The sequence below is a fragment of the Xiphophorus couchianus genome, chromosome 5 (assembly GCF_001444195.1).
Source record: "Xiphophorus couchianus chromosome 5, X_couchianus-1.0, whole genome shotgun sequence".
NCBI lineage: Eukaryota > Metazoa > Chordata > Actinopteri > Cyprinodontiformes > Poeciliidae > Xiphophorus > Xiphophorus couchianus.
In genome coordinates this window covers 8,999,722-9,017,081 of record NC_040232.1, presented here as the reverse complement: position 1 = coordinate 9,017,081, position 17,360 = coordinate 8,999,722, and the positions used below count along the sequence as shown (strand labels likewise).

The 17,360-nt window shown below is 38.0% G+C and overlaps 1 protein-coding gene across 3 annotated transcripts in view; it reads left to right on the top strand.

Annotated features, from left to right (window-relative positions):
* ttbk1a (tau tubulin kinase 1a) overlaps positions 1-17,360 on the top strand; it is a 62,739-nt gene that overhangs the window by 35,628 nt on the left and 9,751 nt on the right. For all 3 annotated transcript variants that reach the window (XM_028017587.1, XM_028017586.1, XM_028017585.1), the window contains exons 12-14: positions 739-911; positions 1,549-1,889; positions 2,583-2,764. In XM_028017587.1, coding sequence (XP_027873388.1) covers positions 739-911; positions 1,549-1,889; positions 2,583-2,764 — 696 coding nt within the window. The remainder of the gene's footprint in view (positions 1-738; positions 912-1,548; positions 1,890-2,582; positions 2,765-17,360) is intronic.

Genomic DNA, 17,360 nt, shown 5'->3' with positions numbered 1-17,360 from the left:
CCCGGAGAGCCAGGCCGCCGCTGCTTGGACCTCTGTTCTTGGACCTCCTTCGTCCACGGAGGCGCAGGCGACTCTTCGTGGTGGCTGTGTCCTTGGCGATGTTGCTCTTCTTGCTGCCGCCATCCAGCTCACAGCCACGGGGGGCATCTGCCTGCGCCTGCTCACCAGCAAGTTTCTGGAGGTCCAAATGGCATCTTTGATGGTGGCTAGGGTGAGCCACATCTCAGCGAAGTCCTTCTTCGGGATTGTCTGGTGGCTCACCCCGTACAGCACTAGCTGTGGTTCGAGGACCTCCCTTGCTGGCAAGTGTGGGAATTGCAAGGAGCCGGCCTTCGCCCACAGGCCCACAGCAGCGCTGCACTCCCACAGCAGGTGCCTCACCGACTCCGGCGCGCCACAACCGGGTCGGGGGCAGATGAACGTCGGTGACATGCCGCGGGAGTGCATAACGGCTCTGACCGGGAGGATCCCATGAGCCACCATCCATGACAGGACAGGTTTAGCCAATCAGAATGCAGAACACAATGCATGATGCAAATCTGTGAAGCAGCGAGACCGCGAAAGGTGAACCGCGATATAGCGAGGGTTCACTGTACTTTCCATTAGAATATTTTCAAATATTTTTATGTACCGTTGAGTTACCAAAATCTATCACAAATCCAAATTTTCAGAATAATTGAGCTGTTTGTTATTGGTTTGTTGCTGTTTGTTTTTAATTGGCTTCATGTTGTTTCTCAGGGAGCTGAGGAAGATGAGGCGGGGCGAGGGGCCTGTCCGGTGTCGCCAGTTAGAGGAGGAGGCCCGGAGTCACCGACAGGTCAGGGTCGGTCTTTACGATACCGTCGGGTCAACAGTCCAGAATCTGATCGCCTGTCTGCTGCTGAAGGCCGAGTCGATGGCTATGGACAGAGGTAACTAGACTGTAGCTGCATTTCCATTACAAATGTGCACAAAACTTTGTCAATACTCTGCTAATGTCAAAACAACACAAATTTGCAATTTCCATTAGATAAGAAACACAATTAAAATCACGACTGAATAGGTTTGTCAGTAAAAAACATCATCCTACCACTACATCCTGTCGTCTTCTTCATTGTGGTTTGCGGCGCCAGTGGTTGTTTGTGGAAATTCAATGCAAATATTGCATGAAAAATAAAAATAAAAATTACTATACCATGGGTAAAATATCTTGTTACAAGTGAAATAATCTGCCAGTGAGACCAGTACTTTTTCAAATCAATAGTAAGGAATTATTAACGTAAACAAACTCCTGTATCTTGCTGAAAAGTTATTTGTAAGTTATTTTTTTTGTATTTCAAGTGTACAAAGATATTTCAACTGGAGACTAGGCCCAAAATACTGTTTATGTAACGATGGTACCTGTAAAAATGCTAAGGTGAACACATATTTTAATGGGTTTTTAACTTTTATTGGACAGTAGTGTTGTTTGAGGTAAAAGTTAAGATTTTGTGTTTTTTCAGTTTATCTAAATCAAGTAATTAAACCTTAAACACATCAGAGTCACATGACGATTTGTGTTTCCTCCAGGTCTAGGATGGACATGCTGGGCTCTCCTTCTCGTCACGTTTACTCCTCCCAGCCCGCTCAGATGCTCTCAGTTGACCCCGGTTGCCGTGGTGACCGTCAGGCCAGTGGGCGCCAGGAGGTGTCGGCGGCTTCTGTTGACCAGGAGGCGCACAGCAACGCTTTCATCCGGTCCGTCCCACTGGCCGAGGAGGAGGACTTTGACAGCAAAGAGTGGGTGATCATCGACAAAGAGGCGGAGCTACGGGACTTCCACCCCACCACGTCAGGAACCACTGACGAGGAGCCGGAGGAGCTCCGCCCCCTGGAGGAGCAGGAGGAGAGGAGGAGGCTCAGGGCTGGAGGTAATGTTGCCAAATTAGTCCCCTTTTGCAAAGTCGCAGTAAAAAATACGAAGGGCTGGGCAATAAATCGATTTTATTGATTAATCAAATTTTCGGTTCCAAAAAAACCACCTGCTTGAGGGCAAAAAACTGCTCAACATTGATAAGTAGAATCGTCTTTTTGTCCTCCAACGTTGTTTTCTGAACTTCTGAAATTTCTGAATTATTTATTTATTTATCTATTTATTTATTTATTTATTTATGAAGTATTTGGGCCAGGCTAGGATTTGTTTTTGTTCTGTCAATTACGAGAATAAAGTCAGTAGGAGAATGAGGTAGTAATTTGAACTTGAGATTGTGAGCTTCTTATCAAGTTCTACTTTGGTATTGCTTTTACAGATAAAGGAATTGGCAGATTATTTCACTTACACCAAGACATTTTTCCCATGTTATAAGTGAAAAAATCTGAGTTATTAACTTAAAATAAATTTCTATTTTTAGATGAAAAGTTATTTTCAAGTATCTTATTTCAAGTGTACTAAGATATTTGCACTAGAAACTAGACCGAAATTACTTGGTAAAATTTCCTGTTTTTGCAGTGTAAAGGCTTCAGGCCCCTGAGGTAGGGGAGAGGTTAAGCTGCAAGTGGTAGTGATGGATTAGAACACCCTGAAAAATGAAAACAAAACGCTTCAACATGTGGTTTTCCTGCAGGAGGGGAGTTGGTGGTCCGTCCCAAAACTCACACCCGTGACAGCAGCCGCGGGATGCTCACACTAACGGAAGAGGAGGCGTCGAGAAGAAGCGGTGGGAGCCCGGCTCAGTCACCGTGCCACTCACTGCCGTCGGGACGCCCTCGCAGGAGAGAGTCAGAGCCCACTGGACCTCAGAGACCGGTAAGAGACCCAGTCATCCAGTCAGAGGAGAGAATCTGGCAGCATGCGCTGGGGGTGGACAGATGAGCAGAGCGATCTGCTGCAGCCCACGTTACCGCTACAGCTCGTTTTTCCACTTCCAACATGCAGTTTAAAGGACAACTCCAGAAAGAGACTACGTTTTGCTAATTCCCATGTTTTGTCCTTTAATTTTACCATCTGGCTCATAATCCAATTGAAGGCAAAAATATTTTATCAGTCAGTCAAGTTTATTTGTATAGCACATTTCAGCAACAAGGCAGTTCATCATAAAAACACAAAAATACAAAATCTTAGAATACAGCCAACAACTGAGAACACCAGTAAACATTTTTGCATTTTGTCAAGTGCCATTGTTACACATCACATATGTTGGTCAATGTTTAATTTATTGTGTTTCAAAAGTAACTCTAAACAGGTTGAGTTTTAGTCTAGATTTAAAGTAACTTTTTGTTTCAGCTGTTCTGCAGTTTTCTGGAGGTTTGTTCCATATTTGTGGTGCATAGAAGCTGAATTCTGCTTTACAAATAAAATTTTAAATAAGAGAAATAAGATTCAACATTAAGATGTCAAAAGAATTAAACGTTATTGGAGGGTGAGTAAGTGATGCTTTAAACATTTCATCTAATTTTTGCATCATTTGGTCAAATTTATATTAGAAATATTACTCGTGGCACCTAGAGGTACATCCAGCCAATTCACATTAATGTTTTATCAGGCTAATTATCAGGATATTGGCTGTGTTATTTTATCTTCTGCATTGTGAGTCATTTATATTTTACGCTACCTGTAGTTTATTTATTATTTTAATATGCAGCAGAACATTTGCTATTATGCGTTTCCCTAAATAAAATTTAGCAGCATATGAAGCAGCTAATGCTTTGGGAAATCAAGAAACAGCAAATTAAGTTTACAGACTAATTAAAACTAACTAACTCAGTGATCAGAATTTCAGTTTTTTGGCAGAAATACAGGGATGGATTTTATGGAATCTCCAAATAAAAAAACTTCCCTTGCTGAAAGTGCATTACAGACAACCCACTTCCTTTTGGGATATAAAGCAAAACATCTGGATTCAAGTTGGAATTGTCCTTTAAAACTACCATAACCATGAGAAGCTAACGTACTCCTGCTGGAGTGTGCTTGCAGCTTTATGCAACTCTGTTCAGCACCTGAACACACCTCACATACATGTGGATCGTCCACCAGACTGTCCGTTACAGTTTGCAGACTAGCTAGCACAATGATTATTTCTTTGTCAACTTGTAATCAGAATGAGACGATTTTTGCTCAAAATAAAAAAATTTTTACAATCAGTGAATCCAGCATGCATTACAAAGTTGCTCTAACGATAACACTCTTCAGTTTGGATTCTGTTATTGTGTGAATAGGCCTTAAAGTTAGCTGAGGATGCGTAAAATGAATTCAGAGGAAACACAAAGATATTAGAAGCCATTTTGAAGGAAACCTGTGATTTATTTAAGCTGCTATAGAGAGAGACTTTTAGCAGGCAACAGGAAGGCTAAATATGTTACAGTTAGCTTCTGAATGTCTTGAATGTGCTGTATTTGGAAATGTTAGCAGCCTTCTTCTTTAAATCATGGTTAAAGTAAAGGTCTGCATTCCCTTATGAGCTGCTACTGTCAGTTTAAAATATGAACTCTGATCATTTTGTCTTTTTTAAATAGTAAAACCCTGTTTTTCCACAACAGCTCTCTACTTTTATAATAAGAAGTGAGCATAGTTCTTTTAAACCAAAGTTCTTAAAAAGAAAAAATGGTATCTTTACATTAAACAAAAAGAAAAGATTTGCAAAACTCCAATCGGTGCACCTCTTCTTTTAAGCAACAGCATGTAATTATTGGAGATTTCAGAAAGTTACTATATCTCCAAAGAGTTTTATGGTTAATATCTTTGCTTGCTTATTATCTTCTAATCGCAAATCTTTCAAATGCAGCTTTTAGTTTTGGACAGGCATATTTATAAATTAGTAAAAGTTGGTGTCATTCACTGCTAGCCTTCAATCAGGGAAAAAGCTGGAAGCCAACAGAATTTGTTTCCATTTATTATTCTTGATCACAGTTTGTTCTCAATTTTTGAGAAACATTGTCTCTGAAAAACTGGATTTTATTAGAATTGATTACCAGCTGCTTGAATGTTTCCCCTGGTATTCTGACATGTATGCTTGGCAATGAGCTGCGAATCTCTGAAGTTGAATCAGCCAATCTCTAGCTCCCTCCACAGATTCTCTATCAGGTTCAAGTCAGAAGGAAAAATGCAAGAAATGTCAAATTGAAGTTTATTTAGGCCCAAATCTGCAAGGGCTGTGAATAATTGTTGCTGTATTTCTACTGTGGAGTATTTTAACAGTTGGAAGAGCGTTTCTTTAGCGTTTTGCTCTCTGTTTGGACGTTACTACACCAAGAATGCACCTTCATATTGGTATAAAATGTCTCTCAAAAACATACATGATAAAACACAGATGCAAGGAAAGTCAAGACTGAAGTCTGTTTAAATGAAATTGTAGCTAATTTTTAACACTGATTTAACTCACACATAGAGAAGACCTGAATGTTGTGAACTAATGCTAATCCACTCAGTAAATTTATTTGTGTATTTGCTGTTTACAAAATGAGCATAAATGTTAACCTGAATGGTGCGGCTGGTTTGTGGTCTAAGAGTCTTGTGATTCATAAGAACTGTCCAGATGTGAGGACGTCTTGGACTCTGTGATAAAGCTTGTGGACGCTGACGATGCTCTGCTGTGTTTTCTGAAATTTTTCACACTTGATGTTGAAACACTGTAAAACATTTGAAGGTGGTTTAATTTGAAAATGAAAGTCCACCTGCTGCTTTGAAAATGCAATTTAAGTCGGCAAGAAAATTGTTTTGGTTTTAACTCAGACACTAAAGTTCATGAAGTTGATTTAACAACAAGAGACAGGTTGTCTAAACATTGTTTTTTAAGTTAATTAATCTTGAATTGTAAGTTTTGACTTTAAGCTGGAATTTAAACCAAATAATTATTTCACAATATGTAAGAAAATAAACTGCCCTCACCGAGTTAAAAGAGACACATTTCTCTATTATTTTACTCACAATATAAAGTTAAAATAACAACTTATTTTACTTTAGAATAATTTAAATTCCTGTTTAAATAGCATGAACAAAATTTCTGATCTGATAATGAATTTTGTTAAACATCACATTTAATTCTGCTCAGAAACATTTGGTGTGAACAGAACATAAAAATTAACATTTACCTTAATAAAACACAGGAGTCAGATCTATGTCACGCTCTTCCATTTCACTCACTGTGCAACACAGGATACAAAAACATGCCGCTGAGCACTCTGGGAAATTAAAACTAAACGCTAACCTAAAACATGTACTTTATTCAACTTTTGGAGGTTTGACAAAATTAATAAAACGTCAACACAACTTATTGTTGTAAGTTTATCATTTACAAACTCACAAATTTAGGTTCACAATCTAAAACTCACTAAATTTATTTGTAGACACAACTAAATGTGGCTCAAATGTTTTACAGTGTAGTTCTGTCAGTAAAAGCATGGACAGGTGCAAAATTGACATGAAACATGAAACCTGCACTATATCGTACATTTAACGTTACACTGGAAGAAAACACTATCTGACTGAGTGCCGGTGGTGGGAGAAAATAAGTGTGTCTGTGTGACCCGAGTGGTTTATTAAATATAACAATAGATTTTTTTTTAGCTGGAGTGTTTTATTGGTTGTAAGGATGAATGTGAAATCATAATTATAGTTACGGTTTTAATGATTCTGTAATGATGAAATTTTTCCTCTCAGTGATGTAACATATCTTTGAATTAAACTTTAAATTAAAACAAAGATTTGAACCTAGAACAGATCACAGTTAATGCATACACAAAGTTTGGGGATTTTATTTATTTAATTTATTTTTTTAAATCAAGGCGATTTATTAAATAAAAAGACATCAGGTTGCTAGGCAGACTGTTTTAAATGTTTCAAATAAAGACATGTTTATTGTTTGGGTGTTCATGATGAATTGAACGAAAGATTATGAAGAAAGTTCAGTTCCTTTTAAATTAAAAAAATATTTATATTTTTCCCAAAATTAAGTTAAATGTCGGTGTGACTTATGTTAGCCAAGTATCCTCACAGAGTCTCTGGATCTCTGGTAGCAGTCAGTCCTGCAACCAATCTGTAGAGGCCTCTGACTGAAAACTGTCGATGTACAACTGTAATGATATGCTAACAGCTCAATTTCTGAACACCAGAGACAATATTCTATGGATATGTGTCCTGGATGACACCATCAGTTCTTATCAAGCACTGCTAATCCATCTCATTGGCTTTTGCCACTTCTCCTTAAATCTCTGACTGGTTTGGTTAGAAAACCAGGCAGAGACGTTAGAGTCAGGGAAATGATGTCGCCCATTATGATTTAAACTTCCTCCTCTCTCTCTGCTCTGAATCCATGAAGCCTTCGTTTCAAATCGTCTGGGATCTGGGGTCATAGTTCAGACATTATTTGGGCTCTTTTGATGCTTGCAGGTGTTATATATTACATTGTTTTCACAATTATCCACCGTAACAACAAAGGTAAAACATTAACACCAAAAAGCCTTCCAGCTGCACAGCATCCAAAACCAGAGGGAATAATTGTCAATGCTTCAACAACAAAATGATAAACAAAGTCTATAAAAAGAATACATTTGAAAATTTTGCACTAAAAAAATGTTAAAAGCAAAAAACCATTGCTTACGGTTTGAGCAGACTTACTGTGTTTAGTCTTAAAAAAAGCACATCCCACTCTTTTTTTCTTTTTCTTTTTTGAAAATCACACAGCAGTCTTCCTTAAATGTTGCTAATTGATTTAATAAACAGAACATAAAAATTGTTTTGAAACTTAAAGCTATAAAATGAGCTCATTTTATGAATGGGTTTGAATAATTAGGTTGTAGAATGCTGCTGCCAGTGGATTGTACAAATAAATGTTGAACTGTTACCAGATTCTCAATATTATTTTAATTGGATGTGAAAAAATTTGCGTATCGAGATTTTATTTGGTGTCGTTAGGGGTTCCAGACCGAGGCACTAAAATTACAATTTCATCTAAATTCACTGCATTCTTCAATTATGATGGGCCAAAATTTGAATAATTATTTACCCAAACAAAAACAAATGGATCTGTTTAGCATGTGAAAAATATGCTAAACAAACAACAAGATTTGCTTGTTGTTTGTTACAGCAGGTTAGTGCACAGGCTAATTTTCCTCTCCACTCGATTAGCCTGTTTAGCTGGATTTTAAATCCAATATGCTAACTCTATTCATTTTATCAACATAAAGTGAAAATTATTGAACCATTATAGTATACAAATTGGAAACTGCTGCTTAATCACCCCATTTCTCTCCTTTATGTTGTGCTTTTTCTTTTTGTTATTATTAAATACATCAACCTACCATTGAGACTAGAGATGCAAATACATGCAAATAATTGCATGTATTATGCAGTACATAATACATGAAATTAATATGTAATATCAATTGCATATTAATGGACATTAATATATAATGTTAATTAATATGTAATGTCAAATTTTAAAAAAAACTTGAAACAATTAAGAAATAAAACTATTAATGGGGACCTTCTGTCACAATGACATGGAGTTTGCACAAAACTCTGATCATGAGCCACTTGGCTGCTTCTCTGATTAATGCTCTCTTTGCCTGGCCTGTCAGTTTATGTCAGGGTTGTTCAAAGGGTGGAATGAGGGCCATTTGTGGCCCCTAAACCTATTTTGGGCGGCCTCTGACTGCAATTCAAGAATAATACAAATTTAGCCCCCCAGCACAAGTGTTTGATACAGATGTGAGCTTTTTTATTGGTATTTTATAAGTATCCATCTTTAAATATACGGACTTAGATTGATCTAAATCTTGTTTTGTTATTGGCCCAAACTGACTACATTTTTGCCATTGTTTTAAATAAACACCTGACATGTTTCCTTTAATCGGGGAAATGTAAAAAACCCTTTAAGTTTGTGCTCTACAACAGTTTACACATCTCTGTTTGACAAAAAAAATCTGACTACTTTAATTAAACATTTACAGTATCGAGTGAGTAAAAATAAATTACAGCACAAGTTTATTATAGATATGACATTTTTTTGGCCCTAGAGTCCTTTTGACTTGACAATTTTGGCCAAAAAGGTTTGTACACCCCGGCTTTAAGTGGACGGCCATGGTTTGGTGGGTTTGTGGGGAAGTTTCATATTCCTGTTACTCTGTGTAGCGTTTAAGATATTCCTTTATAACCTAAACCCACTTTAATCGGCCCTGACTCGTCTGCCTGCTGTGTTCCTCCGGCTTCATCAGGTCAGCTGGATGTAAACTGGGTTTAAACACCTAAGAAAAATGGATTTTAATGTTATATAGTCATAGTCTATAAATTGAAAAGTTAATTTATTTAAATAATTCAGTTCACTAAGTGAAACATAACATAGATTAATAATTACAGACGGTTTTCAAGCCTTTATTTCTGTTTAATTTTGTGCTTGCAGCTCATGAAAACACATTTAAGATTAATAAAAATATTTTTAATACAATTATATGAAAAGTATGTTTAATATCCTCTTAAATTTTATCTTCAGACTTATACTGACCAAAAAAAACACTTTATCGGAATACATATTCTAATAATTTACTGAATATTCCTCTTTTTCTTTCTGCATTTTTCTGAATTTGGTTTTTGTGTGACGCTCTATTTGGAGAGTTTGTTTCGGAGGAAAGAGGAACGCGTGTCGCCAGTTACTCTATGACCTTTACCTGGATTTCACATTGTGTTTCCATTTTATTTTCCTTCTGCAGGATTTTCCTCATAGGTGTGGTGATTTCTTGTTTCTTTATTTTTATCATTTAGTTTCACTTGTAAATTTCTGTCACCATTTGACTCCATCCATCATGCGCTCTTCCAGTTAATTATTGACACATCTGGTCCTCCATACTCGGTGGCTGTTGTTTGAAGGCTGGATGTTTTATGCCAGTGTGAAAATGAAAATGTGTGCACAGATCCGTTAGCAAGCTCTGCTTCATTTTTTTATTTTTTCGTTTGTTTTTTTTTTGTTTGGCCAACTGTCACACTAGATCATAACCAACCTCGTCTGCCACCAACCATCGAGGACCACAGTTTTTTTTTCTTTGTTCCTCCTCTCCAATTCTTTACCCCTTCCACATAACTACTGATGCCTTTGCCCCCAACTTATCGCTTTAAAAGTACACAGTATGTCAAGTTTGACTCACCTGAGGAGACAAAGAAAAGAGCGAGGGGGCCATTGGGATCAACACAAGAAGAAATAAAGTGATGTTTCGGGGTAAGCACAGTTTAGGACTAGTCCTGTACCTCTGTTTTCTCACTCCGTTTCTGTTTTTCCTTTTTCTTCTGTTCAGACATTTTTTTTTTGTTTTTATTTCCCCCTCTTCCCTTCGTTGTGTGTCTGTTTTGTGTGCTTGATGACTCCATCTCTCTCTTTTAAGTTCTCTGATTTGTTTGCATCTTCAGTGGTAACTTTTCCTTCAGAACGAAAAAGCCGAAACCTGTCGAGGCTCAGGCTGTCGTAGTTTAGTGAGACAGTGTGTGCAATGCTTGTGCTGGTGACTTTTTGTTCCTTTAGCGTGCTTCTTTGTGGGAGAAATGTTTCCCTGAACTTTTTTATTTTTTCAGATTAAGGGATGCTAGTCTGACTAATCACAGCTAAAACACTTAAACGCCCCCCTGTTAGGAGTTTTCTTCAGTTTCTAACTAGTAATTATGAAAAGCAGCTGTAGATAGAGCCAGAGTTACACCAACATCCCCTCAGCTTCTCTCACCAGGCTCCTCCCCACATGACCTTTGACCAATCAGCTGCAGGCTTTAGATATGTGAAAGCATCCACCTGCTCTCTCATGTCTAATGTCTGTCAGGGAGGGGGAGGAGACATAAACAACCTGTTTAATAAGTGTTTTTAATATGAAAAGAGTCCATTTCCACTCTTTAACCTCCTCTTCCTCCCTCTGTCTGATTGGTCTTTTTGCAGTTGGAGGAGGACAGACACCAAGCGCGGCCCAATCAGCTGAGGAGGCTGGCCTCCTACGTCTTCTCCTCCTCCACCCTGGAGACGGAGCAGTACCCCCACGCCGGAGGCAGCTTCATCCAGAGGAGCCGCTCGGCCGAGAGCAGCCCCGCCCACGCCACGTCCGCCACCGCCTCGGCTCGGCGCCGGCACGCCGGCACTCTGCCAATGCCTGGCAGCCCACGGAGCCGGCACTCGGTTCTGAACGTGTCGAGGTCGCAGCTGCAACAGATGCTAGCCAGGCTCATGAACAAGAACAACAATAGCTGAGAGGACTGAGAAATGGACTCAAAACACACACACACGCCCCCCAACCCCCCAAACACACACATACATATATATATATATATATATATATATATATATATATATATATATATATATATATATATATATATATATATATATATATATATACATACACACACGTAACATACACAGATGTGTACAGCCATAAATTCCGAGATGAACAGAGCACACAAACAGAGAGATGCAGGAGTGGTCAGAGAAGATTTTGGGCCTGGGGCTGAACTTAGCCACTCTTAGGTGCTTCATCATTTAAAGTTACTTCTCATGCAAATACATTTGTAATGGCAGCAGAAGGAAAAAGTTTTAAAAAGAACTCCCAAAATACACTAATTTACAAGAAAATGGTCCAAAATAATAGTGTTTTTGTGTTTAATTGTCTTTAATTTCACCGCCACACTAATTAATGTTCTGATCCAGAATGAGATTCTGATTGTTAAAATAATAAATCAAAATACTTTATTTAAAACAGAAAAAATTACACCACTGCTACATTTATGAGATATACTGATCATCAACAGATGATATGTTTATTTTTGATTCATAGACTCATGTAGAATAACCTCCATTTAGCAGCAGTTTTTAGTGCTAATTGAGTAGAATATCATACATATTTGCTTTTCTGCTCATTATAGACTAACATAAGTATAACCAGATGATATTAGCTGGTTTGTTCTTCAGATTTTACATCTTGACTGCATTTCCCAGCCTGAAATGTACCCAAACAACTGAATTTGTTTTTCTGTTAAGCATGAAAAACAACTTATAAGCCTTGGAAAACTCTACTTTGTCACTTTCTCTGGCATTAAAGGGAAGTTAAGATTTAATAATGGTGTGACAGGAAATGTTAGCAGGTTTAAGACTGTAACTTTCTAAAACCTCGATGTATTTTCGTATCACTGACCAGCCCATGCCAAGAGTAGGGAATGTATGAGAAATATAGAGCATTTGGCTAGCAAGAAAAAAGAGTTTTTTGGGTTTTTTGCATAGATACCACCTTGCCAGCTCTGTAACATCTTACACAGATATGAATGTGCACATAAACCAATACAATCGCAGCACACTGGAAGGTCATACAAGCCATATCACCAACACCCAGCGGTACAGCTGTGTTAATAAACACACAGATTCATACAACTACTCAGACGTAGCTCTAGAAACTGTTTGTTTTTTTTCTATTAAGAAGGAAAAGAAGAGGATTGGGGGAATTTTGAGAATATTTTTCATGCAATAAACTCCAGAAGCCACTCAGCAACGCCAAAGTTGCGCTCGCCACAGACGTGGCAGGCTGGTGGAAACAATGTGAAACTGAAGACTTCCCGTTTTGTGAAGAAGAGGAGTTTGAAACCGAGTGGGGCTGCTAAGAGACTGTTAAGCTTTACAGTTTTTTTGTGCATTATTTATTTATTTACTTATTTTTTATTCTGTCATCTTTTTTCGCCTAAAACGGAGGAGCGATCGTAGAGGTATGCAGGTCGTCCCAGCGATCGAGCCTTTGCACGAAGACTTTTGGAGTCTCGACATCCCACTCACAGAGCAATACGCTGCTGCTGCTGCTGCTTCACATCATGTCTTTACCTGCACAAAATCCAGTAATCCAAGTGTCTCGTCCTGATTCCTGCCTCATTAAATGTTTTGTGTGAAAGCAGTGAACTGTTTGGAAAACGTCTGTCTGAAGGTGCAGGAGGAGATTTACAGTAATCTTAGACAGAAACTGAAAGTAAAGCAGAACAAAAATGTCACATAAAGCAACAAAACAAAATCCTGGCACTCTTTAAAACAACAATTTATTGTGGGAGATTACACACTGGCATTAAATACAGTTTAAAGACGTACTAAAGAAATAATATATGTTCTAAGTAAAAGCAACTCATAACTTCAGTAACTCCACAACAAGAATAAATATAAAAACAGTCCAAACCAATGAATAGTCTGAAACAAGGATGTCATTGTCATTTTGGGCCATTTCAAAAATCTGAATTTTCTTAAACCAATTAAACTGTTAAAAAATCACTAATCAGCTGTTCCTCCAGGGTTTTGATTGTTTTAGTGTTTTTTTGCTATCAAAATCACAAATCTTGTGGTGATTATTTGGACATATTTGCGCTAATGTATGATGTTAAATGTGACTTTTTATTATGCGCCGTATCTGCATAGTACAACGGAAGTTGTATAGTACAACTTCCATTGTAGTCCGTAACAACGAACTACAACGGAAGTAAGTTTGTAGTCCTTACTTCTCAACAAGTAAGGTTGAGGCAGCAGTCACTTCAACTCAATGTTTTTGACCAGCTTTGAGAACATTTGCAGTAAAATCAGACAAACAGTGGAGATCTGTTGATTTTGTGTGAATTTTGAGAATTTGTGAAAAACTGGAGGAACTTATTGATGTAATTTGGAGTCTAAAGGGCCACAAAACAAGCTACGGCGGGCCAGATTTAGCCCCCGGGCCTGGAGTTTGACACAACAAAACACAACAAAATCTCATACTTTTTGCAAAAACAATTTAGAAAAGGAATACAAATATTAAAAAGAAGTCAAATATTTAGCAGTTGTTGATTAAATAATAGTTTGTTTTGAGATTCAGATATTTTGCATTTGAATTCTTTTAAATTGAATTCAAATGCAAAATATGTGATATGTGCTGTGACAACAGGCTGTATGGGCCCAAACTGCAAACTTACAGCCGGCTGGGTCTGTGAATGATGTGAATGCGTATTTTTATGAGCTGTTAATTTTACATGTTACCTTCACGGTCGGAAGGGACTACGTATCGGAGGCTGGTGCTGTTTTTGTTTTTTACGTTAGATACACAGATGGCGTGATAGAGTTTTCTTTTTCTGACACTTTGATTGTTGCGTCTGTTGTTTGAGATGTCTGTTTTTCAAAAGGCTTGCTGACATTTTAATGTGTTATAATGTGGAGCCTTTCTTTCTTCTGTAGGCCGTTGGAGTCTTAGCAAACGATCCTAAAAATCGTCCTGCAGTAGAAGTTTCAGATATCCTGTGATAGATATTTTAGAAGTCCTTTCTACTGTGAAAGAATTGTTCCTAGTGTTCACCTTTATCTCTTTTTTTATCGTGTTGTTTTTTAGAGGGTTCAGCCAATCACTGTAGATGTTGCACTGGTGTCTCGTGTACTAAATACTTCAGAAGTAGTTGGGAAATAAAATTATAATCAGCCAGCTGTTGCAGTGCGAACATGAAGAAGTATCTCTATAATAGTTTAAAGAAATTGGCCCTAAACCAACTTGGATATTTTGCCAAACAGACATTTTTTAAAATTTTATTATAGCTGTTTGTAATGCATCGTCTTTGCAAGTGGAAGTTTTAGAAATCTGAGTTCGCAGCCTCTTTTTCTTTTATGATAAGTTTTCCTTGAATTCATCTTAGTAATGTCACCCATATCACCACCTACTGGCATGGCAGGGGAACTTCAGCATTTTTGTACTCGAAATTGCAATGCCTATTTGAGTGGATTTTTTTTCTTTCAATAAATGTGATATTTAAAAAGATAATGTAAAAGAAGATCTGATTGGAAACAGAATGTAGCATTTATTGGAGGCCATAAAGTCACAGAAGGATAGAGACAGACGAGTTTTGAGGTTTTGTGATAGGGTGGATGCATTTGTTCTGAATGATTGTGAAGTTGTCGGTCAAGAGGAACACACGCCAAGAACGCCGTGTTGCGTTGTGTCTGTTGATGTTTAAACACGTTGGATGAGTTGTGCTGAAGTCTGACTGGACAGAACCAGAAACTTGGACTTGAGACGTGGAAAGTTGAGCAGAAGTGTTGACCTTTATGAATAGAATGATTATTATCATCATGTTTAGGAGCAGTCAGCCCACAGCCAGATGCTACCTTTGATGGTTGTTAAATGAAAATAACTCTAAAATAAAATATATTGCCAAACGAATCTGCTTGCCTGCCACAAGGTTTGATACGATGTCGGCCTACAACCAAGTTTTCTCTTCTGGGAAGGCTTTCTCCAAGGTTCAGGAGTTTCTTTATGAAAACTTTTAGCATGCATTCGTTTCCTCAGATGTTGATGTTGGACTAGAACACCTGACTTGCCCTGTTCAGTTACTAGAACACCTGACTTGCCCTGTTCAGTTACTTTAATCAAACTCTAGTTTGTTTGTCTAGAAAGTCCGGTTTATTTGGGGATGTGTGAATGCGCAATCAAACTAATTCGGAACAAAAACGCAAACTCTGGTGCGCCTAAAAATGTAGGTCTTGGTTTGATTAAAGTTTGAATGCATAAGTGATTCCAAGCGGACCAGAGGTCGCTCCAAAAGCAGGAAGCGGACTATAGTGCAGGGCATTCTGGGTAAATACAACCGACACAAACTCATGACGCTCACGCTACTGGAAGAAATAGTTTGTGGTCTTTCGCCAAAGACGAAAAAGGAACCTCACAACCGCTAAAATTTGACGCCATTTCATTTTGTTTACATTTTGTGAAGAAAGGAGTTGCTCTCTTGACTTCTTCAGAGGTTTTTGTGTTGCTTCCTTCAGTGGTTCTTGGTGCAGCGCCACCTCAGACGATGGGAGGAACAGTTTCTTCCAAATGGTTTGGTTCATTTAACACAATGCAAAGTGAAAGCGAACCGCACCAGCTGAAAATATAACTAATGTTGCAATTTTTGTTCCAAATAGAACTGAGTCTACCAAACTCAAAGGTGATTCTGCCACACTGATCTCATTAATCCATGGAGCGTTGTGGAGCTTGCTTTGTACTTTGGTGCACAAGTTTACCGGACCAGGAAGGTGCAAAACCTAAATTTGTTCCATAAGGCGTAGCATGAAGCGCTCCTTACACTGTAACCAAGAGGCTTGAGGGTTTATTTACACCACTGTACCTGAAGCTTTGTGTTGCTCCTGATAATATAAGGCTGAGATGCAGCTGCATGGAAACCCCTCCACTGCTCTTGAACTAATCTAAGGATGACATAAGGTTTCTGCAGCTTCTGACTCTTCATGTATTCTGGGATTTGACATGGCTCACCACCCTGTGGCTGAGTTGCTGCCATTCTCTGTTGGTCAACGTTGAAAGTTTAATAGTGAGGCATTTTCTCAAATAGGTTTACTGAAGTGAAAGTGGAATTCACTGAGGTCTTGAGAAAAACCTAATCTCTCATAAATGATTGAAGAAGCAGTCTGCATGACAAGGTGCTGAGGTTTATATGTTTCTGGTCAAGGAATTGATTGGAAACTTTGGATTCAAACCTTTGGGTATCTGAGTGAATACTTCTGTCAATATAACAAGTCATCAGCACCTGGGTTAGCATTGAGTAAGTTAATTAAATGCAAGGTCTTTGAATGTTTGGGAGTTATTTTGCAAGTCTTCCTTTATTTTGAAATTTGTCCTTGTGATTTTTCTCATTGATATATCCAGTGAGATTACTGAGTCACGATAAGATTAAATTTGTCCTCCTGGTTGGTTTGTGATTCGGTAATAAAATAATTTCTTTACTGCTAATTAGTGTAAGCAGGCTAACACTACATAAAGTAAACACTGAAGAAAAACATGATTGTGATCTCCAAGCCTTGTTATTGTAGGGTTCTGCTACAGCAGCTGGTATATATCTTCTGGTATTTTATGATGCGATTAGTCTTTGATTATCAAAAGTGACGAAATGTTAATTAGGAGCGTTAATTTTCTGTGCATAGGTGACTGTCAGGTTATAATATCAACACAGAAACCAATAGAAGTAAAAGCAACGCTAGGCTCGCTGCTTCATTTCCTACCCATTTCTTAAATTTCCATCAAGTAACATTTTTCTGTTGCATTTGAGTTAAATCCAAGTCTTCCAGATGACACAGTTTCAGGCATAAGTAAAAATGCAGTTAGTTTTATGTTGGAGTTGCTGTAAATGTTTTGGTATTTACCTGCAGAGGGCCGTTTATTAGTACCAGTGATTTATGTTTTTCTATTTCTGACAGATCTGTAGGAGGTTTACCTGCTTTGTAAATAGTATGCAGTGATTTGTTGTATCTTAAAATTTAAAGGTGAGTTTTGAGTAGCTCTAATAATTTTTGAGAGATTGTATCTTATTTCTTTCATTGTGCTTCCTTTTTCATCACAGTTTTCTAACATTACTCGTGCACTTTATCACAGTAGGCTAGACTCGGGGATCAGGTTGGGGCAGA